This window comes from Psittacula echo (genome assembly GCF_963264785.1).
Source record: "Psittacula echo genome assembly, chromosome: 4".
Taxonomy (NCBI): domain Eukaryota; kingdom Metazoa; phylum Chordata; class Aves; order Psittaciformes; family Psittacidae; genus Psittacula; species Psittacula echo.
In genome coordinates, this window is record NC_137738.1 from 117,753,409 (window position 1) to 117,777,596 (window position 24,188).

A 24,188-nucleotide genomic window follows, 5' to 3' on the forward strand; every position below is an offset into this window, starting at 1 on the left:
GGCATCACGCCATGAGCCAGCTCCTGCTCATGCATAGACAAGCGCCGTAGCCAATTTTTGTGAAACAAGATTAGCATCAATGTGTTCTCGTGCCTTACAGGAGAAGTAAAGCAGTCACCACTATAAAAAGGCTCCCTCAATCTAGTCACAGATGAAGGGCTGGGAGCTGTGAAACTGAAGCTTTGCAACGCTGGAGTGTAAGATCTGGTTAGAAGTGCTGTGGGTTCTTTACAGATCTCAGTAGGTTTGGGATCACACCTTTCCTGCTCATAGAAATGGTGCAATCTTCAAGTTTTCAGCACTTTCTGTCCAGGTTTTGCAAGCTGAGGCTCTAGAGTACGTTAGCACTGCCATAACTTGACTGGTACAACTGTACATTGCAAACAATCAACAAATCACAGAATCACAGAATAGTTTGGGTTGGAAGGGACCTTCAAAGCTCATCTGGTCCAGCCCCCATGCAATGAGCAGGGACATAGAATCATAGAATAGTTTGGGTTGCAAAGGACCTTGAGATCATCCAGTCCCAACCCCCCTGCCATGGGCAGGGACACCCCACACTAAACCATGTCACCCAAGGCCTCATCCAACCTGGCCTTGAACACCGCCAAGGATGGAGCATTCACAACCTCCCTGGGCAACCCATTCCAGTGCCTCACCACCCTCACAGTAAAGAATTTCTTCCTTAGATCCAATCTAAACTTCCCCTGTTTCAGTTTGAACCCGTTACCCCTTGTCCTGTCACTACAGACCCTGATGAAGAGTCCATCCCCAGCATCCTTGTAGCCCCCTTCAGATACTGGAAGCTGCTCTGAGGTCTCCACGCAGCCTTCTCTTCTCCAGGCTGAACAGCCCCAACTTTCTCAGCCTGTCTCCATACGGAAGGTGTAGATCAGGTTGCCTGGAACCACATCCAGCCTGGCCTTGAATGTCTCCAGGGATGGGGCATGCACCACCTCTCTGGGCAACCTCTGCCAGTGTTTTACCACCCTCATTGTAAAGAATTCCTTCCTCACACCCAGCCTGAATCACCCCTCTTTTAGTTTAAAACCATCACCTTGTCCTGTCACAACAGGCCCTGCTAAAATGTCTCTCCCCATCTCTCTTATAGGTCCCTTTTAAGAACTGAAAGGCTGCAAAAAGGCCTCCCCAGACTCTTCTCCTCTCCAGGCTGAACAACCCCAACTCTCAGCCTTGCAGAACCTTCACTGTAGCATATCCTGTGCCTGACAACCTTGCCAAAGCAACGGCCATAAAGCGTTCATCATCAGTCACACGCTGGCAACAAGCAAAAGGCAAACTAAAGTTCTGCATATTCATGTTCCCCCCTACACACATGAGCCAAGAAAACAGCACTGCTCTTTTGATAAAGCAGAGGTTGTCCACCCAGCAAGGCTGTAGGCTACCACTTAGTATCAGCATGACAATAACATCAGCTACCTCTCAGAAATACTGCTGGTACAAAGAAACACAGAAGTTGTTATCACACCACACAAGCTTACAACTGGTCTAAGAAACCTTCAAGAAAAATGGGAGCAGCAAACAGGAAATCAGTTTTTCTCCCATATCCTCTGTACCCCTTGCTTTTTGCGATGATAAGCCCCAGAGAACTGTTCTACATGAAGACCTCTAAGCCATCAGGTTAGCCTTTCTGATCAACAAACCTATGCAGTTCAGACAGTTCTGGTGAAGAAGTAGGAGTTTGGGGAGGGCAGTGAGAAAGAGGAAGGTTCTGTTAATAGAAAGTTAGGCTAGTAGGAGACCCAAATCAGAGATTCCCAGAATTGCCTTAGAGAGGTCTCTAATGGGCCAGCTGCACACATGGCTTTATGCTGCCTCAGTTCACCAAATCCAGAAATGGATCCGTAACAGAACACAAGGGAGTTCTGACATCTCTGGAGATACCAGCACAGTCATTATATATCCCTCTGAACACAGTGGAGAGCTCCTGAAACAGGCAGGAACCTACCACCAGCAGTTTAACGCAATCTCATTCCATTCCCAGCTTCAGTGCACTCCACAGTGGATTGCCAAGAAGCCGGTTTAAGCTACTTTCCCGCACAGCTTTCACACAACAAGCAACCCAGCCTCTATGTGCTCATCCCAGGTCCTATAGCTAGTAACCTGACTGCCCTACCAGTCTTCAACTACAACAGGCACAGTAAGTATTAGCTTTAATGCTGTTTACCAGCTGCAAATCATGCTTTTGCCTCTTAGAGGAAGGATGTGAAGAGTAAGAAGTTATAAGCACAAGTTATCCTTGCGATGACTGCACAAGCGAACCATTTTTTCCTTACAGACTGGACTTTTCAGAAAGAAAGATCAGAGTTTTATGATTTATTACCTGACACAGATTGAAACATTTGGGAAAGGGGGGAAAAAAAAAGGCTTTCAAACACAAAACCCTGGAGAAGAAGACAAGCCAATCTGCAAACCAGCAAACCCATCGGCTGAGGTTAGACAGGAGGCTGCGTACGACAACGGCTTGCTGTATGTAGGGCAAAACCTGAAGATGAATGTCACTACAACACTCCATAGAAATGAGCTCTCCTCTGAGGTGAGGGAGTATGCAATGCTCTTCCAACCGGTAAAGACAAGGGCTGGTACAAATAAGGCAATAATTCCTCTTTAGCAATACATAATCACCAAAAATAATTAAAAAAAAAAAAAAAAGATGACATTTTAGTTTTTATTATTTTATATTTGGCCAGGACTTTTAAAGGAAGGACTTTGAAAGGAAACATCAAACATTCACTTTTCTGTAGGTCTAGAAAGGATGCAGCCTTCCCCCACCCTCCCCACCTCCCATCGGGTTTCTATTGGCCCTTCTTAAATTCACACTGCAAATTAAGTTGGGAATCGCAGTATTTATACTAGATCAGCAACGTCTGGTTCTTATCCAAGTGTTCCACCTAAAGAGGACGCCAGTTCCCAAGGATTGGACAGCCCACCCTGCAGCATTCCTGAGAATTGTACAATATAATCTTGAAAGTCAGCAGAGTGGATTATCCACTTTTTTTTCTGGACTTGAACTTGTGACCTTAACAGTAGCACAGCAGAAAGCAAATGTGCTATGCACTTTGCCATAGTAACCTTCCATGTATTTTTTTCTTCCAACTTAAATACACACGACTGAAACAGCTACAATTTTGGAAAATTATGTACAAACCCTATATTTTTTGTTCTTTTTGATTACATATAAATACAAATTAGCTATTCTTCTAAAAAGTGGTTATAATAGGAAATAAATACAAAATAAGAATCTGACCATTATACTTCATGTGCTGGGGTGAACCCCATATAAAATGTACAACTAAAATACATTTAATCTTTAAAGGAATATTTCTCTGATTAAAATATTTGTTTTCCCAACTTTTTTTTTTTCTTTTCGTAGACATAAATATATTTTCAAAATAGTTGTGTTTTTTTTTTTTTTTCTTTTTCTTTCCATTTCATTACATAAATAAAGTCTTCATTGGGAAATATTAAAGTGTCAGCTTGGGGGGTTATTTTTAACCTTTTGTATTTGTCTAATATATTTTTTGCTGTGTCAGCGGCACCCACAGCCCTCCACAACCATATCTTGATAGTTCTTTAATACAACTTTTTCATTTTCATCAAGGTAGAGCATGGAAATAGCACTCAGTTCTGTCGGCACACAGCAAGCCTTGGGGATTTTGGAATTCACTGAATTGACCAAAGTCTGAACAATGGCATGGTTTGTTGAGTTTAGATGATCTGCCAGTGGAAAAGGACATTCCCCGTGGCAGTAAAAGGCACTATACCCCGGTGGGGCAACAATCCAGTCATTCCACCCCACATCATTGAAGTCCACATATAACGGATGCCTTTTGCAACTGTATTTGTGGCGTTTACGCTGTTTGTGTTTCGCTTGACGCTTTTCTCTTTTATGGAGCGGGTGTCCCTTGCCATCATGCCCAAACGTTACTAATAATGGCCTGAGCTGAGACCAGCTATCTTCATCCTGATGTAAAGACCTGCTAATCCTAACGTGCCTCTTGGAGGCACTGTTCTCTTTGTCCAAGTGAACCACCTCTACCACAAACCCATGATTAGGTTGTCCATGTGCAATCCACCTCAAAACAGCTGGCGTTACATCAAAACTTTCCCATTTACTTGCATTATGATGCACCAACCTGGTGTCCAAAAGTCTTGTGACAGGGTCCTTAGAGGTGGCTGTGGCTGGCTTTATAATTTCATAAATATTAATACGGTGATGGTAGCTGCTGTTGTTCTCAAAGGCTTCGTGCACCTGCTTCCGAAAAATCTGGAGTTCAGCTGAGGTGATAGACTCCTCATTAGGGATGGAAGTTAAATTAAAGAAGAAACGCCGTGCTGTTTTCCCACTTGTTTCTGGCAGTTCTTCCAAAACTTCTAATTTGATTAAACAGGGAAAATAGAAAGAAAGAAAGCAAAATCAGGAACTGAGACAAGCAACCAAACCCCTCACAGATTGTCTGCTGCTGGCAACTTTCAAACGATAACTAACGTATGTAACACACGAGACTTCCAGGTGGGAAATGCCACCTCCCTTGTCTTTCCCTATTTACACAAGCACTTATAGCATGGAGTTAAGGGTGCTTCACTCACTGTTAAGCATCTTGACTGCACACCGGTGCCCTTTGCATTCCAGGCGGTTATGAACGAGTGGCAGGAACCACACTGCGTTATGCTGGAATTCAAGGACATCAGTGCGAAGACTCAAGCCTGACAGGGTGGTTCTGATGTGAATCGTTACAACTGGTTGAGGACTTAAGACAACTGTTGCATTTCTGCCTTTTTCAAGAAGGTGGCTCTAATATCAATCCCTTAAACTCCATCCTGAAAAATACCGTTCCACAGTTTAGGTGACTTAGAAATATTAACTTATGGATTCTTGTATCTTGATTAGAAACAGTGAACTTAACATCTGTAACAGCGCTTTATGAAGCACACCCTAGCGTGCACCCAAAAGGGCCATAAAGAATGGCAGGAGCTGAAAAGGGGTGGATGGTGAAGGGATAATGAAATAAAATCGCTTCTGAGCAACAGGTTTCTCAAAACCACACCAAAAAATAAACTTAAAAAGTCACTGAACCCCAGGCCATTCTCACCTTTGAGTCAACAAGTGACTGAATGGAGCTTCAGAAGGAGTAAAACGTACCTAGGGCTGCTAAGAGTACGCTGCTGCTACAGCCATTGAAGAAATTACAAGTATTTGCCAAAGCAAACCTCTCTCAAATCAATTTTGGTTTCTATTTTGGGTGCTAAGCATCCTGGAGAAACATTCACTTTCAAAGGGGAAGCCCTAACTGCTGTTAGCAGTTCTTGGTCACGTAACCATTCTCTGTTGAATCCAGTGCAACTTTTGGATAGGGGAAGGCTCAGTTTTCCCGCTTTCCAGGAGCGGATCAGTATTTGTAAACATGCAGATGTTTGAAGTGGTCACAAGACCAACTCCTGCTTTCAAGAAGCCAGGAACAGTGTGAGAACTCAGCGAAAAAATGGACTTGTATTGATCTTCTTCTAAATTTTGTGACAATTATGGAATAGCTTTTATGCCAAAAACTGTGCTTTTTTGACTATTTCAAACTGCAGGTTTTTACATTTGCCTAGAAATCATAAACTTGGCTCTCCAAGTTCCTCTCTTGCTCAGCCCCTTGCCTATCACACTAATGTGAATGACCCCCACACTGGCTTTTCTCCATTCATTGCTACATGCTTACTTTCCACACAGGGAAGCACAGATGATGAGAGGTTACATTTCATCATCCATCTCCTTCCTCACAATAAGGCTTCCCACTAAACAGCACAGCCACTTCTGCGAGACCACCTCTTTTATCCATCGGAAACATTCAATATTAACCGATTCCTTTTCCCAACGCAGTTTCACTTTAGAAGCATGGGGAAAACTGCATTTTCATTACATCTACAGCAGGGCCACTGCACGCCAGCACCGGAGACGAGCAGCCAGGAACAATTACAACCTGGGGAAACGTTTCCCAAAGAGCACGCGAGCGACACGCGCCCCACCGGCTCCACGGGCCTACCCGTGCCGTGGCCAACACCACAGCCACTGTTTCAGCTCCGTGGGCTGGGAAACGCATCCAAGCTGCTTAGAGGGTCCCTGGCCTCGGCGGGCTGCAGGCCAGGAGGGATAGGGGTGAAGTGGTCACCGCGTTTCGCTAAGGGCTGGGTTATCTGCAGGTGAGAGCCCAAACCTGGCCACAGGGCTTTTACCAGCCTGGGCGCTGCTGGCTGGGGAGGAATAGCTTGGGTCCGGGCTAAACCCGCTCCTCGACGGCAGCGGGGAGAGGGAGGGCGCGATTGATGGTTGCATCGATCTCCCACGGGGATTAGATAAGGATTAGAAACCCCCGCAGCTCTGCCGCGCCTCAGGGAGACTTCCCTGCGCTTTACCCTCGCGAAGGGAAAGCCACCTGGGGGAACGCTTAGCGTGGAGCGGCTCTGCTTTACCGAACAAAACGGGAGCCCCTCGTCGGGAGAAGGAGGAGGAGAAGCGAGGCTGGCTGCGCGCCACAGCAGCAACCCCGGCGCCTGCCGCCGAAGCTATGGGAGCGCGGCCGGCTGGAAGCGCATCGCCGCCCCGGTGAATCCAACACACTCGCGTTACCGGCGCTCCCGGGGAGGAATCCACCCCGACGCTCCTCCTCCTCCTCTTGCGGCCCTCCCCTTTTTCCCCTCCGCTCCGCGCCCGCCACCGGCCCCCCGAGCCCGTACCTTCGTGGTGGAAGCTGCGGACGGTGTTGGCGCGGCTGGCGGCCCGCTCCAGCGGGTACCCGAGGGCCGGCGGCTGCCCCTGCTGCTGCCCGGCGTGCAGGCGGTAGAGGTCCAGCATGTAGGGGGGGATGACGACGTCCTTGCCGGGGCTGGGCCGCCGCTTCAACCCGAACATGTGGAGCAGGCGCAGCTCGAACTCGCTGAGGAGATCCTCGGGGCGCTGCGCGGCCGAGGCGGCGCGGCCCGGCTCGGTGAAACGCCGCCGGCCCACCTCCGGCATGAGGCCGGCCGCGCCGCCCAGCAGCGCCTGGCAGAGCAGCAGCGCCAGGAGGGAGCGGGTCGCGGCAACCATGATCAACCTGCGCGGAGGAGGAGGAGGAGGCGATGGGAGCCAGTCAGCGCGGACACCGCGCCGGGGGAGCGCGCCGCGGGGTTGGGGAGGGCGGCGGACGGGGACGGTCCGCAGGTGGGTCCTACCCCGGAGGGGCTCGGCGCGGAGCCCATGGCGAGCGGCCCCGGCCGGCCCCGAGGCGCGGAGGAGCCCCCCGCGGGGCCGCTTCAGGTGCGCGGCGGGCGGCGGAGCGAGGCACGAAAATCCCCGTGGCAAGAGATCAAAGGGGACGGGACGGGGCGGGGGAGCGGAGCGGGGCGATCCGCAACAAAGGAGCGCGGCGGGGAAGGGGAGGAAAGGGGCGGACGGGGGCACCGCCGGGGCCGGGCCGCTGCCCTCGGCGGGGCGCAGGTGTGCGCCGGGACGGGACGGGCCTCGCCTCCCGCCGCGGCCGGGACCGCTCCGGCTCCGGGACCAGGCTGGGGCTGCTGCCCCGCCGCCGCGCAGAGCGACCTCCCCGCTGCGCTCCCGTCCCGAGCAGAGGGGACTCGGGGCCGGCTCCGCTTTCCGCCGCTCCCCGCAGGGGCAGCGACTTTCCCCCATGGAGAGAAAGGGAGAGCTACCTTCCCTCTGCAGGGTGGGAGAAGGGCAGGGAGGAAAACACAAATCCTGCTGCGTCCTTAGCCAAACCCACAGGGTGATATTCTCCCCCGTGAAACTCTGCGCTGGGTTATTATTATTATCATTATTATAATTGTTATGATTAGTGTCCCGTCCCCCCTCTCTCTTCCAGAGCGCTAGCACCTCCGCCGTGGCCCACGGAGTCATCCTGCGGAGGAGGCTTTCAGCGGGTCTGCGACCGCCGGGGTTATACCTGTGTGCAGCAGCAGCAGGGGTTGTGTCTGCAGGAGGGTTTTCTGCTCTCGGGGTGTTTTTCCCGCATCACTTGGTGTTACTCCGAACTTCGCTGCTGCTCCTCTACAGCTGCCGAGCAGAAAAGAGAAGTTCTCTGAAGTACGGTCCGCCTCAGAAACATACTTTTAGCAGCTGGGTGAGGAGGCAGAAGGCAAGTCCCGGCCAGGGAAAGGCTTCTCTCTTTTAAAAGCAGCGATCGAAAAGTTGTTGCTTCTTCTTCTTCTTCCTCCTCCTCGAGTGTGTGTGCGTGTGCCTGCCCGTGAATGGGTCCCTATGTGTCTACGGAGTTAAAAAGCTCCTTTTCAAAGCAAAAAACAAAAAAGTCCTTTTGCATCACCCGCGTCGGACAGATGGACATTTACCGAGGCTCCCGTAGCGGCATTAAGGCGAAGCTTGACTTTTCCCCGCTCCCTTAAAAAGAAAGAAGAAAAGAGGGAGGAGAAAGGAGGGGAAAAGGAAAGGGAAAAAAAAAAAAGAGGGTGGGGAGCGACGGCTTTAGGGGACAGCGCCCGGTGCCCGGCCCGCCCCGCACCGCTCCATTGCCGGGGGTGCCCGCCCGCCGCCGGGGCTTTTTGTTGCGCGGCGATGTCACGACCCCGGAGGCTCGCAGGCCCGCTCCAATCACAGCTCCCTGTGGGAGCGGGCTGCGGCCCCGCACGGCTTTTTAAAGGAGACGCCGCCTCCCTCCCTCGTTCCTTCCCTCCCTCCTCCTTCACCCGTTCTCCTCCTTCCCTCGCTGAAGCTGCCCGCCCGCCCCGTTAAGCTGTGGGAAGCGCCGGCACAGTTCCCCGCATCCCGTTCCGGGCGGCCGAAAGGCGGCGGGGCACGGCCGCCCGGATCGGGATGCGGGATCGGGTCGTACAATACCCCATTGTACCGCAAATCGGATTAGCACCGTGCCCACGGCCGGCTGGGGTGGTAAGGTGTGAAGGTCACGTAAGGTGTCGGGAGAATCCCGGTGCTCTACAAGCACTTTAACAACATATATAGTTACTTTATTGCGTCCGAGCCTGCGGGAAGAGGGCCGGAGAGCCGGGGGTTTCCTCGCTGTCCTCGGAGGAGTCTCCTTTCCTGCTACGGGCTCAGTCCCAGCCGAGCGGAGGGTTGGGTTTGGGGTTTGGTGTGATGGGGTTTTTATTAAGATGTGGCTGCCCTCCAGTGGTGGAAATGCGGCGGATCTCCGGCACGGCACACAAACCCCGGCATGGCCATCGCAAACCAGCCCGGCGACCCAGACCAGCACCTGCCTCCGGTGCGCACCGGAGCGCCCCGGTCTGCGGGAGCCGACAGCGCATCCAGGCACGGAGTAGGACAGTGGGGGTGAAGAAGGCAGGCGCATGTTCAGTAAGTTTCGGCTCCCAGTCCGAGTTCCCTTTGCTGATATTGGCAAATCTCTTCATCCCGATGCCATTTAATTTGTCCGTTGGGATGCACCCTTTGTCCCATCTCCTGTTCGCCTGCTTTGGCTCTGCAGCAGGGCCCGGCCGTTGTCGCACAGGTATGTGATACCCGGCAATTCTGGGTCACAGAATCAACAAGGCTGGAAAACATCTTTAGGATCACCAAGTCCAACCTTTACCCCGGCACTCCCGAGACCACCACTAAACCACTAAGGGCCTCATCTACACAGTGTTTGAACACTTCCAGGAACAGTGATGCCACCACTGCCCTGGGCAGCCTGTTCAATGCCTGATCACCTTTTGGTGAAGAAATCTTTCCTAATAGCCAGTCTAAACCTCCCCTGGTGCAGCTTAAGGCTGTTTCCTCTTATCCTATCACCAGTTCCTTGGGACAAGGAACCCCCATCTCACCCCCTGTCTTATACAACCTCCTTTCAGGTAGCTGCAGAGAGTGATAAGGTCCCCCCTGAGCCTTCTCTCCCCCCCTCAGTTTCCTCAGCCATCCTTAAAGCCAAAGCCAATGGCACAGGGTCCCGGTGCTAGTGCAGCAAGCACCGTGAATGCCTTGTGCTGCACCTCCTCTTCCACCCAAATACCTCTCAGGGGCTTCATTTGCAAAAGGCACAGCCAGCCTCTGACACCTTGAATTACTGCGGAGGAGGATTTAAAGCAATAACAACCGAGACAGCTCCATTACCAGCTCCTCCTTTGGGAGCGGCCTTTTCCCTCCATCTTACTACTTTTCAACTGTAGGGAAGCCACTGATTTGAGGCAGAAATTCAGCACATTTGGACCAGAGTAATTCCTCCTGTGGCCCATGGCTTTTCCACCATGTTAGAGTGCCTTCAGCTCTACCTGCCAAACATCACTGCAGGATGAGGTGCTCACACAGAGAGCTACATACCAGAGTAACTAACCACCTTAGAACTACACCAGCCTAATTAAAGAGCTGGTAAAGCTCCTTCCTACCAACAGCTCCCAACACTTGTTAACCTGGATTTTCACTCTCTGCTGTGAGTACAGCAGGAAAGGCGATGGAGCAAGGTGAAATCCTTCAAAAGTGTAGCTACTCTTCCGTTGCATTCCAGTGCAGATAATGTTTAATTTTATGACTTCCTGCAAGTCTTTAGCATGAACTGAAAGTGCTGTGCAGTGTGACTTCAGGGTATGCCAATTATGTAAATCAGCACTAAAATAACAATGGCAACGTAGTTTACACATCACTGACATTAAATGAGCACTTCAACTTCTAATTGCCATTCCAGTTCAATCTGTAGTGGGTCATGCCAGGAAAAAGTCATTTCTTGCCTCAACGCTTACTCCTGTGCCTGGAGCATAGGCTGTCCTGTATGCCCAGCTTCAAGGTATCTCCAGGAGCTTTCTGTATTAGGATGATGAGCCTTGTGAGGGAGGAACGTGCCTGTGGTTGTTCTGAAGGCCTGCAGATGCTCTGATGTCAAAAGGGTCTTGTAGGTTTGTCCCTCTCTGATTTTAAACATAAATAGGCTCTCACAGTCTTCTGTTCTCTTGGCCATAGAACGTTTCCCCTTCTAGTTTGTCCTCTCTCTATTTAGATCAGGAGCTGCTGGGGCAGTGATTCTGCCTTCCCACTTGTTTCCAGGAGGTCGCAAAAGACAACACGGAAGCACTTACAACATCCTCCCTGAACACGCTGGCACCCACACCAGAACCTCAGCTGTGCTCCAGCACTCGCCCCACATTTGATTTCTCACCAAAGCAGATCTGGTTCCCCTTCAGCCGGTGCCCTGGTGAATAAGGGGAATAAGACCCTCAAAGTGTCATCCGTGAACATCTGGTTACAGTTTGTGCCTCATTAGCACAAGAAGCAACTAAATACCCCTCTGTAGAGCCCACTGCCTATGAATACAGCATTCCAGCCTACTCCTGCTGCACCTCTGGCATCAGCACACCTGAGGTCAAAGCTGAGAAGTATTTTTGTCATAACAAAGAACATTAGACACAGGTGTATTTAGCTATAATGAATGCAGCACTTGGTCTGTGGAATTAAGTTTAGTGTTTAGTAGAGATTTTTAAGAGGTGATGAGCCAGTAACTCAACTAATGGCACCTGCTGCTAAGGTTGCAGGTCCAGGTGTTTATTTCGAGGACCCAAACACAGCTGATAGACCTCAACTTCAGCTATCATCGGGTTTTCTTAGTGAAATGATAGAAAAGTATCCAAATAAGGTCAAGTTTTACAACACAAAGTCCTTAAAGCCCATCATTTCCTTCTTACAAATACTATACCAAGTCACATTTATATGATGCCACCATGTAGTGTCCTTTTTACCAACCTCATTAAATTGCAACCATCATTCTTGATGGCTACAAGCAGAAGACATCATCTGGAAGACCTAAATGAGAAATTCTCACTAGGGTTTCTGACCGTGACTTGTAATCCTTAACAAAGCAACCTAATTTCTGGTCTATTATAGAATCATAGAATCACAGATTAGTTTGGAAGGGACCTTAAAGCTCATCCAGTTCCAACCCCATGCCACAGGCAGGGACACCTTCCCCTACAGCAGGTTGCTCAACACCCCGTCCAACCTGGCCTTGAACACTGCCAGGGATTAAAGACAAAGGTCTGCAGGAACACTGGTATGCCCTATGCACGTTGATGGTCAACACTTCTACTCCTGGCTTCCCCAGACCAGTTAGACCCATGCTGAGCATTACTGAAAATTCCCACTTTGCACCACTGTCCCCTGGCTATAAGTACGTGAGACATGAAATATTAACAGCACTGAGCTTTTCTATGGATTTTGCACATTTTAGTGAATAAACCTCTTGATAAAAATCCGTGCTGAAGCATGAAACATACACATGGTACAGCATCAAATGCTAAAGAGGCAGCTGCTGAAAATGAGTTAAGATGTGTTAGTGATGTTGAGGTTTTGGCTTCGTAACGGGTGGGGATTATCTGAAAGCTTTTCTGTTCCTGAACTGTGCTTCCTGTTGGCATTTGTGTGAATCTGATGTGTGGCCATTCATTAAAATACTCCTTAGCACTGTTCTCTGAAGACATACTTGTCTTCTGGTGGTTTGCCTTTTACATCTTTAACATCTATCAGTTGTCTCTGCTGCGCAGGCTGTCTCCTGTCCCATGAAGGATGGATTCTCACCTGAGAAGGTAATGTACAAGATGGTGATCTGGTTTTGAAGAGGGGAAAGGCAGTTTGTTCAGAAATGTCTGTTTCTTTCTTGTTCACCTTTGCTGAAATTTGGCAGCTCTTCAAAGCTCTGTTTCACTGCGAGTCTCAATTTCATTCATCAAATCGCAGCTTTCCCTCCATCATAGAGGCAGGGAAATGGGAATTTATCAGGAAATACAATGCAGACCTAGTATTTTCTACATTTTCAGTATGTCTCCATTTCCAGTGAACAAAACCAGTTGCTCTTAACGGTGTTATGTCTGCAAATACAGGCTGTAGGAATCAGTTCACATGGCTGTGCAACCTTATATTGTAAGACAAATTCCTACAACCTGTACTAAAATTGCTGGGGAAAGAGGAAAAAAAGGAAGCTAATGTGGCATCCTTTCACTTTACTGTTTTCCCCTTGATGCTATAAAGTTCCAAATGTCAAAATCCAGTATTTGACCTGTGGCTTCTATCATTAAGAGGAGACAAAATGCCATAACGCCTCTGTGCAGACTGGAGAACAACTGAGCAATCACTGGACAGATTCCAAGGCACTGCCACCATTTATGTACATTTAATTACATGGAGTAGGAATAGTTACAGGCTGCCAGGCTAGGGAGATTCCATAGGCAGTGAAGTGAGTAAGATTCAAGAGACCTCAGTTCTGTTCCCAGTGACAGAAGTGTCCTTTTTCTTCCCTTTGTTTTTCCACCTTGGAAATGGGGATGTTCATGCTCACCCCCACTTGTAAGTCCCTACAAGACCTTTAGGTAAAAGCACGAAGAGTTGGGCACTGCTATTGTTTGGGGCTAAATACTAGGTTAATGCCAATAGCAATCTCAAATACCTGGAATCCCAGAGCTTAATCTTGCCTTAAAGACAGCGGCAAAATTCCTACTGGTTTCAGAGGTGCAGGATCCTGTGTGTAAGCTATGAAGAGACAGGGATGCCAACTATTCCAGCCAGCAGATTCAGAGCAAAGAGGGCTTTTTAATTATATAAGTCTTGTTGGGAAGACAATGAGGTGAGGGTGTTCCCCCACACGAAAGAGAAATGGCTGCGTCATAGATGGTCCATTTCAGGAGCTTATAATTTCATCACAGCAGAGATCTTGACGTCAAGTAAAATGGAGGATAATATAAAGTTGCGCATATTGCCTTAAGAAGTGCATATTTTAGCAGTGCAGCTGGATAATGTTTTGCAATTAAAATAAAATAAAGGCAAGCGTGACGTTCTGTTTAAGCAGATTGTCTGTATGAAGGCTTTATTGTAGCTGCAGATTTAGGGCATATGAAAAGGTTTTCTGTGCTCAGTTGCAGGATGAAAAACATTGCATCATCAAGGCATTCTTGTTCACTAACACTCCTTCGCCAGTGTGCCTTTGATAACGACTGCTTGCAGGTTTAGTTTCTGCTGTAAAGTCATGTTTTGTCAGGCCATTATCATTTCGATTTTCAAACATCCTCTTAAAACCAGACAGAAGGGCAGAAAAGCAATAGTAAAGCTGCTTCATGCCATGTGCTCAGCGCAAGCGATCAGCTGCTGCACCTGCTTCACACTGCGAGTAAAGCTATTTGCAAGTCGCTTTCAATCACATCCCTTGTTCCCAGCTCTGCCCAGTTTCCAGAGGAGCTCTGATGGGCACAGGCCTCAGTTCAAACATCACCCTGGAACTTTTCTTCAGTAACTCATTTGCTTGTGTGCTGCAAAATTGAGTGGCTTGGAGGGGTCTTAGGAGAACAGCATCCATTGAGCATTCCCAGGCTCTCATCTGCTCCAGCGTTCCCTCTGCAGCGTTCCAGAAAGCACGCTCTCAATTGTAGAAACTAGTTGGTAGTGGCACATATTGAACTGCTTCAAGACACTGTTTATCCCCGGAACATCTGTAGCTCCAAAGTCATAGTACTTTTCCTGTATGTGGCCTTTCCATTCCTCTCCAAGAGGAGGAAGAATTGCTCCCTCTGTTTTACAGAAGGGGAAGAGGGGCAGAGCAGTGAAAGGCTGTTTTTCTGGGGGCCCCAAAGATCTATATAGGTCACACTAATATTTTCGATTATGCATAATCAGATTAGACACAGTTTGGGGTTAAACTCCCCAAACTTCAGTGTGATGTTAAGTATTCAGCCCATGTAGATACTTTTGACAAGCCCAATACCAAATCTATTACCCAATAGTTTCCTGCCAAGTTCTTGCAGTGCCTTGTCCATGGTTCTTGCTGCAACCATAAATCCTAGCAGGAATATCATCAGCTTCTTCAAGTATGGAGAAATGCTCTCATATTGCAAGAGTTTGTCTACACTGAAGAAAGAGGGTTGTAAAAACAACCTTGGTGAGGACAATAAAGATACTGGTCAGGGTATGGACACGCAGCTTTATTCCCAAACCAGCTCAGCCACTGTAGGAGAGGTACACAGTGGATTCCCTTGCTTGCTGTGCCATCGCCTCCTCCCTTTCTCTGTTCTCCAGGCCCCACAGCAGGATGGGTGTTGCAGAGCCAATCTGCTTAGTGCTTTGGGAAAGCCTGTTCCATCCTTTACATGCCTTAATACCTCCAACTGCCTTCCCTCGCCACACCTTGGCTTCCTGCTTCTTTCTGGAACTTGCAATGACCAATGTACCCTTAGTTTATGTGCTTGTAAAACTAAGCCCATCCCTCAGCCTGCTCATGATTAGGCTGAAAAAGCAGTACCATAAAACATTTGTGACGGGCAGCATCGTCCAGTTACTAATTCCATTATTCCCATCAAATTCTATGTTCTCTAACTGGACTTATGCATCCTGGCGTTGTGTTACTGTAAGTGATTTGCCTTTTATTCCATATTCTGTTTGCTATACAGCATTCATGTGTATAGACTCAATAAACATTCACATCCACTTAAGGGGGTTATACTAAACACTGCAAACATTCCTTTAGTCCACCATGGCAGAAATTCCTTTCAAATAAATCCAAATACTAAATAAACAAGCTGGGAACTCCATTGACTCTGCATCTGTGACCTCCCTTGCTCTCTGCTCCCCTGTGTACCTCCCAAACCTCTACATACAGCTCTGACAGCCACTGCGAAAGAAAAAGGAACTGGCCCAAAACTTATCCTGCCTGTCTTTGATTGCCAGAAAAGGCAGACAGCACATAGAACCATAGAATAAGCTAGGCTGGGAAAGACCTTGAAGCTCGTCGAGTCCAACCATTCCCCAGCACTGCCAAGGCCACCACTAACTGGTGTCCTCATCATAAAAAGGACATGGAACTGTTGGAGCAAGTCCAGAGGAGGCCACGAGGATGATCAGGGGACTGGAGCACCTCCTGTATGAAGACAGGCTGAGAAAGTTGGGGCTGTTCAGCCTGGAGAAGAGAAGGCTGCGTGGAGACCTCAGAGCAGCCTTCCAGTATCTGAAGGGGGCCTACAAGGATGCTGGGGAGGGACTCTTCATCAGGGACTGTAGTGACAGGACAAGGGGTAACGGGTTCAAACTGAAACAGGAGAAGTTTAGATTGGATCTAAGGAAGAAATTCTTTACTGTGAGGGTGGTGAGGCACTGGAATGGGTTGCCCAGGGAGGTTGTGAATGCTCCATCCTTGGTGGTGTTCAAGGCCAGGTTGGACAAAGCCTTGGGTGCCATGGTTTAGTGTGAGGTGTCCCTGCCCATGGCACAGGGGTTGGAACTGGATGATCTTAAGGTCCTTTCCAACCCTAACTATTCTATGATTCTATGATTCTAACCAATGGCACTGAGGGCCTCGTCTCCACAGTGTGTGAACACCTGCAGGGACGGTGACTGCAGCCCTGCCCTGGGCAGCCTGTTCCAATGCCTGAGCACCCTTTGGGGAAGGAATTGTTCCTAATGTCCAGCTTACACCTCCCCTGGTACAGCCTGAGGCCGTTTCTTCTTGTCCCATCCCTTGTTCCTTGGGAGAAGAGCCCAGCCGCCTCCTGGCTCCATGCTCCTTTCAGTTAGCTGTAGTTAGAATTACTCTCACATGAATTACTGTGAGCAGCATATGAATCAGGGAAGATGCAACATCACTGCAAGCCCCAAATCATTACCTCAAATAACTCTAAATAGACCGAATGGATGCTGTAAGTCTTGGTTCGGATGCTCTCACAGCTTAGGAAGAGCCCTGAGGACCTGAAAAATAAGTTTGTGAATAAATCCTTGAAGAAATCAGAGCCACTTTGTCCATACCAGTGGAAAATTAAGATTCCAAGTTGCACAACTGAATGTGACATTCGCTTCTGGTGGGAAAATAGTTCCCTTTCAAAAGGAATTTAATAACAAGTAGACTGGTTTGTATCTGTTTTTTCCCTAAGCAACTTCTACAATGTCAGACATTAATACTATGGAACTTTGATGGACTAAAAAAAACCCCACAGCACTGTAATAATATGTAAATACTATTTTTTCCTTCTTTCCATTCATTTATGATGCTGGACATGTTCTGATAAAAGCAGCTGGATTTACCAGGGCCAAAACTGTAAAAACTCATTTCTATAAATTCTCCAAATGGATATATATGTGTATGGTAGAATGAAGGCTTCTTTCCCTTAAGCTGAAGTGATTTCCCAGCTAAGCTGACCGAATGCCATTTGCACCATGTGTATCCAGGCAGCTGTACACATATCTTACATGTTTGCTTTCATTAGCAAGAATGAATTCTAATTTCATTAGAAATACAAAATTCCCCTACACTGGATCATGGTGATGGCTTCTATTTATAATACTTCTCTACTTTACAAGCCTTGTCAGTTCTCAGATTGAAAATCCTCACTATACAGAAGAGCTACACATGATGTGTACAAGCTACCCAAGTAACTCAACCAGATGCTGCCTCTATTACAGTGTGTTGTCAGCCTCAACATGCTGGGTATAAGCTATAGCAGCAATTAGCTTCAGGGTCTAAAGTCCATCTCTTTGGCTTTTGATCTGCTCTGTGGCTTTCCCAAAACTCCATCTGGAAAGGAGGCTCCTGAGCGGCCACATGGTGATCATTTAAATGAAACATCTGTAAGCAGAGCAGCAGATTAACAGAAGGACTATCCCCATTGTGTTCAGAGAAATAGTATTTCCCAGTGTCCCTCAAGAGGGGCATAACTGCTCCTGGCAATCCCTCCATTGGCCCTACTACTGACAAAGGGGTTTGTAGTACCACTGGTTTGATATAAATGGTATAATAAGCCAAGAAAGGCTAAACAACCCACCCAAAGGAGGAGGCTTTAGAGCTTTTCTCTTATTGTAATATTTCACATCTTAAAAGCTGAAGAAATCTCAGCACTGGATCCCATTTTAAGGGGGGGAAATGAAACCCAAAGTTAACTGTGGGGAAGTGTTCAAGGCCAGGCTGAATGGGGCTTTGAGCAAGCTGCTCTAGTGGAAGGTGTTCCTGCTCATGGCAGGGGGGTGGAACTGGATGAGCTTTAAGGTCCCTTCCAACCCAAACCAGTCTGGGATTCTATGATACTATGAAGTCAATCTCTATCTCGGCCTTACTAAGGCAATAGCAAGTAGCATGGGCATTTGGAGGTTAGTACCTGCATACTTGGAAGGCTTCAGTCACTGTGCTAGGCTTGCAAAGCCAACACTAGACAAACCCTTCAGGCCAGAAACGGGGTTCAGCGGGCAGAGTTTCCCCCCAGTTTATCAAAACCACAATTATACTTCACTTGTGTTGAAGGCACTGTTTGCATCCACCTTAGGGCATTAACTAGAAATCCAGGTTCAGCAATACCAAAGTGACCTGTCACATCACTGCCCAAGCTCAAAGACATGATAAAAAATGTATTGCATTCCCTGCTTCCTTCCTTTCCTTCCCTTCCCTCAGCACATCGCTCCATGTTCCTCCTGGACACAAATGCATCTCCAGAGAAGCAAAATCCTCTTCCTCCCAAAGCCCAGGGCAAAATTCCAGGGGAGCAAGCTAGACCCACATCCCTCTTCCTCTAAGGCTACATCTCTCCTAAAATTTACTCTAGTAAATTAAGTGTGCCTGGGAACATTCCTGGGCATGGAAGCCAGCTGGCATGGAAAAGCCTGCTTCACTGCTAGCTTCCGCACTGGGGTGGCTGCATGCAAACTGCTGCTTGGGGATGGTCCCAGGAACATTAGAACAAACCTCGGCTCTAGTTTCTTTGGGAGAGAGCTGCTTGGCCTGGTCCAACAGCATCCTGGAGGCATCCAGAGACTACAAGCAGTTACTTTGGGCTTTTGGCTGGGGCTAAAAGTATTCCCAGGCACTGCTTTATTTCCCAGCGCAGGTGCAGCCCAAGGCCATGCCTACCTCTGCCTGCTCAGTACCACAGGGAGGATGCAGGACTTGGATTGCCACTGTCATCACTTCAGTCAGCTGATCCTCTTTTCATACACTTGCTGAATGCACCTTTTATCTGTGCAGGAGCTGTTGATAAGAGCATTTAAAGCAGCCTAGAGGGGAAACCACTTGAAAGAGGAGTTGCAGCGATGCAGAGAGCAGCTCTGGGGCAGGCCTGGACCAAAACGGGGTGGGATGCCACGGTGCTGCTGGGCTGTGGTGGGGCAAGAGGAGTCCTGAGGGCTCCTGAGGTGCTATGGGCCCTGCTCAGCCTTTCCCACTGAGAGGCTGAAGGGTTTTTGCTGTGAATTGTGCCCAGGTTTGCCAGGATATAGGGAGCTATGCACTGGCACACTAATGGCGCATACAACAATGTAGTTTTGCATTGCATTTGGTCCACAAGCTGGTCCAAACTGGCACCTACTTGTGACTGGCATCCTCTTTATCAGGGTATCACACTATGGCCATAAACCCTGTTCTGATTGCAGGGAGCAGGGAAAGGATTGCCTTTATCTCTCACATCCTCACTGAGGCTTAGTGCCTCCTCCACCTCACATGCACAGCCACCCCTTAACTCAGGTCTCCCCAGGTTAGGGTAAAACTTCTTCATTCATTTAAGCTAATTCTAACTATTTCCTCTGCACCAGGGTAAGGAGCAATTGTATGAGCAGCTGGCTTGGCAGAAAGCACTGATGCTAGATGAGGATGTGTGACCACCACCTCTTTGGGCATATTTTTATCTGTTTTGTGTTTCTAAACATCTCAGTGACAGGAGTAAAGATGTTTTTATCCAGTTCACCAGACAAACACATGGTCTGAAATCCCTCCCCAAAAGCAGCCTGTTCACTAAAGCCAAACCTCATTCAACCTGTATTCCTTCGTGATCAAGCCATAAACTGGGCAGAAGTTATGAGTGATCTCCACTTGAGCACTCTCTGCGCTCTGACCTGCACAACCAAGGTGAAGCCAAATCTCCCATCTATGCTGCAGCTTGATAACACCTCTTTGGGTTCAGGCTTTGTATTTCCAGTGGCCAATCTACCCCAGAGTAGAAGGATCCTTCCTTCCACTGTCCATCTGCTCTCTATTCAGCACAGGAACATTCTGTAGCAGGCCCACATGCCAAAAACACAGTTCCAAACAGCTCAGCTGACCAAAGCACAGGCTGCCACTATCCCTCCTTCTGGATACCTCCTTCCCAGACCCAGCCACCCACCTCTGCTCCATCTCTTCTCCCAAAACCAGTGCTCCTGCAGTAAGCAGGTTCAAAGAGCTGGTTTGTCTGACAAGTAAACCCTTCTTTGAGTACATGTGCATGTAAGTACACGGGGTCCTGCTCCCAGTTGGAACTTCTACACCACAAATACATTCTTTCCCTTTATATTTAAATGAAATGTAGAATCATGAAATCTCTGCTAAAACCTTTAGCTTGGGACCCAGGATTTAAAACTCTATAGGATCCCCAAGTAGCTGAACGTGCAGTAGCTGAGTTGTCAGCTAACATTGTTTTGTTCAAAATCAAATGAGGTTCCTATTAAACCTACAAAAGGAAATCGTGATTGATGACCTGGCCTGCCTGACTACAATTCCTTTAGTAGCAGAAGTATGTTGCAAGTTCATTTATTATTGAGATCAAGCAATGAGTCTGGAGCTCCACAAAATGGTTCCAGTTAGATTCAAGTAATTGCCATTTGAGTGAACATAAGCTTTTCTGGATTAGAAAAAAAAAGGGCAGTAAAAGCTCAAGTAAGCTCACGTCTGAGATTTAAGACTTCGAAGCTGCTTTTTTGCCTTTTTTCCCTCTCTTTTTAGTGAGACACACACATACCTGGATGGGGAAAGGAGGAACAAGGATGCCTGAAGAAAGAACAGTGATTTTCCCAAGCTGGTTTCTCTTCCTGATTTCTTCCTTCCTGATTCTCATCCCTGGGAATGCTGCCCATGTCATCCGCACCAACTGGATCAGCAACAGCACGAGAATGAAAAGCTTCCACAGCATCATTAAAATACGTGGCAAAGGGAGCAGAAGCCAGCAAAGCACAAGCTTAATAACCCCACCGAAACCCTCCTGCAGGAAAGTTCTTTACTGTGAGGGTGGTGAGGCACTGGAACAGGCTGCCCAAAGAAGTGATGAATGCTCCATGCCTGTCGGTGTTCAAGGCCAGGTTGGACAGTCTTGAGTGACATGGTCTAGCGGGAGGTGTCCCTGCCCATGGCAGAGGGTTGGAACCCGATGATCTTAAGGTCCTTTCCAACCCTAACTGTGTGCCACACGTTGAAGTGTACCTTGAAACAGTTTTCCAGCCACTCATGGGGCAGGGGGCAAGGCTGAAGCCTCCGTGTGACTTCCACGCTGTGAAGAACATATTTCATCCATGGAATATGGATGCAAAAAGAAAAGGATGGGATCATATTTCCACACTCCATGAGCATCAGCCACACACACACACCTCATACAGGCATTTCACAGAGTTTGGTGTCACCATCCACTATATCACCTGTTTCTCACTATAAACGTTTACCTTCAGCAAGGTTATTTCCCGGGAAGACCATGAGTGATTAAGGAGTTATTAGTGAGGAAAGAAGATGGCTTGCTTCTGCTTTTCATGCATTTGTTTCTTCTTTTTATTGCCCAGATGTCATCATCAGATATTCAATTTCCTGTGCCCACCCAAAGGTCTACCAAAGTTCTCTTCTGCCTCTACAAGTGGTTTAATCTCTAGAGTGCAATTTGCTAATAATTACAATGAGATCATAAATACAGATTCACATTTGTATGCAGCTTTATATAGCTTCTTTTGGGTCTGAATATGTATCAGTATAACACAGGACACTTTGCTTTAGCTCAGCTTTGGTTTGCAACTTTTCAGTGTCCTCATTTCAAGTATGAATACGAAGTCTAAATCTAGTGAACTTGCACAGTTCAGCTGAAACAGTGCATACTCAAAGCAGCTGAGGACCTTACCCATCCTAAAAAGAGTTGTTACCAAATCTTAGCATTTCTGCCTAAAGAGGACAAGAAACCAGCATCTTTCCCTTCAAGGCAGTCTCCCATGATTCCCACAGGCACTCTTAGCTTCAGGTTTAGTTCAAGAACAGAAGTTTTAACAGGCAGGAAATGTCCGTATTCAGTTTTGATAAGAAGCAAGTGCCTCCCTTCTCTTGCTCTTAAAAGACTGTCCGTCCACCCTGAGCAGCTCTCCCAGGGAAGCAGAGGAGCGTCTGAGTGCCAAGCAGGTAAGAGCAGCCACCCAAAGCACTGACCTGGACAATTCCAACCACAGCCCCATCTCCCTGAGTCGCTTCCCGAGGCTGTGGGAATGAACCTGGGTGGCATCACACACGTTTCTATCCTCTGCCAGAAACACGGTGCTACACGTCCATGTAGTCTGGGTCATGGCTTGTTCTGCACAGCCTTATGGTGAACATGCACAGAAGTAGCTGCAAAGCTTTAGGCCCCGATCAGATTAACTCCTGCTCTAGCACGGGAAACCACAACCAACAGCGCACAGCTCCCATTGTTTGATTTCCTTCTGCTATAGGGGACTGAGGCTCCATTTCCTTGTTGTTCTGCTACTTGCAAACACAAGCTGCAGTTCCACAAGACCCTCCAAATCAAAAGCAATCTACTTCTTCCCACCTCCTAAGGGCTGAGCTAGTGCTCTCCAGGCATTAGTAAACCCTATAATTCCAAGCCTACAGATAGCACCAAGGGGTCTGGTGTACTGGATCATTCTCTAAATACCATCTTCCATTAAACTCATAATTTCATTCTGTGAATCTTTCCCAAAACTTGGGAGTGCCAAATTCACACTGTCCTGCAGTAAACTCTGGATTACCTACACTAATGTATAGACCTCCTCTGAGATGGGCTGAACAGGACCGATCCACAAACTTCAACCAGGTCTGACGACTCCTCTTCTATATTTTAGATTAAAAAATAGACACAATAAAAGGAAAACCATACATTTTCTGCTCAGAAGAAGCCAGTACTCAAAACAGAGAGTGTGTGGGGAATGGAAAGCTCACTACTCGTGGTTAGTGGACTCTCAGGCACAGAGATGTTGCTGTCTCACCATAGAAGGCTGTTTTTTGCTTGTGGGTTAATGTCCTTTCATTCTCCCTATTATCCAGGTAAAAAGGAAGCTCTAACTGCAGTTTGCTGTCTGCCTCACCACAGTTAAAATCAACTGACTGTGCTGCAGACTCAAATGCTTTCTTTCCCCATAAATTATCTTCATTAGCTATGGAAATAGAATCCTAATGAGATACTAATTGGTTGTTAAGATTTCAATCTCAAATAATAAGAACAGTTTTGCAGTAATGCTTGTATTTGGTTCTGCCGATGTGAATCATGGAATAGTTAGGGTTGGAAAGGACCTTAAGATCATCCAGTTCCAACCCCCCTGCCATGGGCAGGGACACCCCACACTAAACCATGGCACCCAAGGCCTCATCCAACCTGGCCTTGAACACCACCAAGGATGGAGCATTCACAACCTCCCTGGGCAACCCATTCCAGTGCCTCACCACCCTCACAGTAAAGAATTTCTTCCTTATATCCAATCTAAACTTCCCCTGTTTAAGTTTGAACCCGTTACCCCTTGTCCTGTCACTACAGTCCCTGATGAAGAGTCCATCCCCAGCATCCTTGTAGGACCCCTTCAGATACTGGAAGGCTGCTCTGAGGTCTCCACGCAGCCTTCTCTTCTCCAGGCTCAACAGCCCCAACTTTCTCAGCCTGTCTCCATACGGGAGGTGCTCCAGCCCCTGATCATCCTCGTGGCCTCCTCTGGACTTGTTCCAGCAGTTCCATGTCCTTTTTATGTTGAGGACACCAGAACTGCACACAATGCTCCAAGTGAGGTCTCACGAGAGCACGTGCCATCGATCTGCAAATACCACACCACTCCTGCACATGGTTCTGTGGCTGCTGTGTATTATACACATGCTTCTTGGGCATCTTAGATACGTAGTGGAGATGATCAGGTTTTGATCAATACCTGCAGCCTTACCCTCAAGGTAGCGTGGCTGTTCCTGAAGTATATGTGAGGCTACACCCTTGGATGAGGTCACTTCTGCTGGCTTCCCAGGCTTCAGGAAGTCCTCCTTACAGTCATTTCATTAGGAGAACTGAATGAGTACTAAATACAGGGAGATTGCAGGCTGCCTAAAGGAGGATTTCATAGAATCACGAAATAGTTTGGGTTGGAAGGGACCTTCAAAGGTCATCTAGTCCATTCACCTGCAATGAGCAGGGACATCTTCAACTGGATTAGGTTGTCTTCCAACCTGGCCTTAAATGTCTCCAGGGATGGTGCATCCACCACCTCT

At 47.9% G+C, this 24,188-nt stretch overlaps 1 protein-coding gene across 1 annotated transcript; it reads right to left on the minus strand.

The window, feature by feature from the left end:
- Positions 1-3,094: 3,094 nt before the first annotated feature.
- BMP2 (bone morphogenetic protein 2) lies at positions 3,095-7,093 on the minus strand (the record flags this gene model as incomplete). Its single annotated transcript, XM_080615504.1, has 2 exons — positions 3,095-4,395; positions 6,742-7,093. The coding sequence occupies 2 exons, from the start codon at positions 7,091-7,093 to the stop codon at positions 3,551-3,553; spliced, it is 1,197 nt and encodes a 398-aa protein (XP_080471630.1). The 3' UTR covers positions 3,095-3,550.
- Between the last annotated feature and the right edge of the window lie 17,095 nt (positions 7,094-24,188).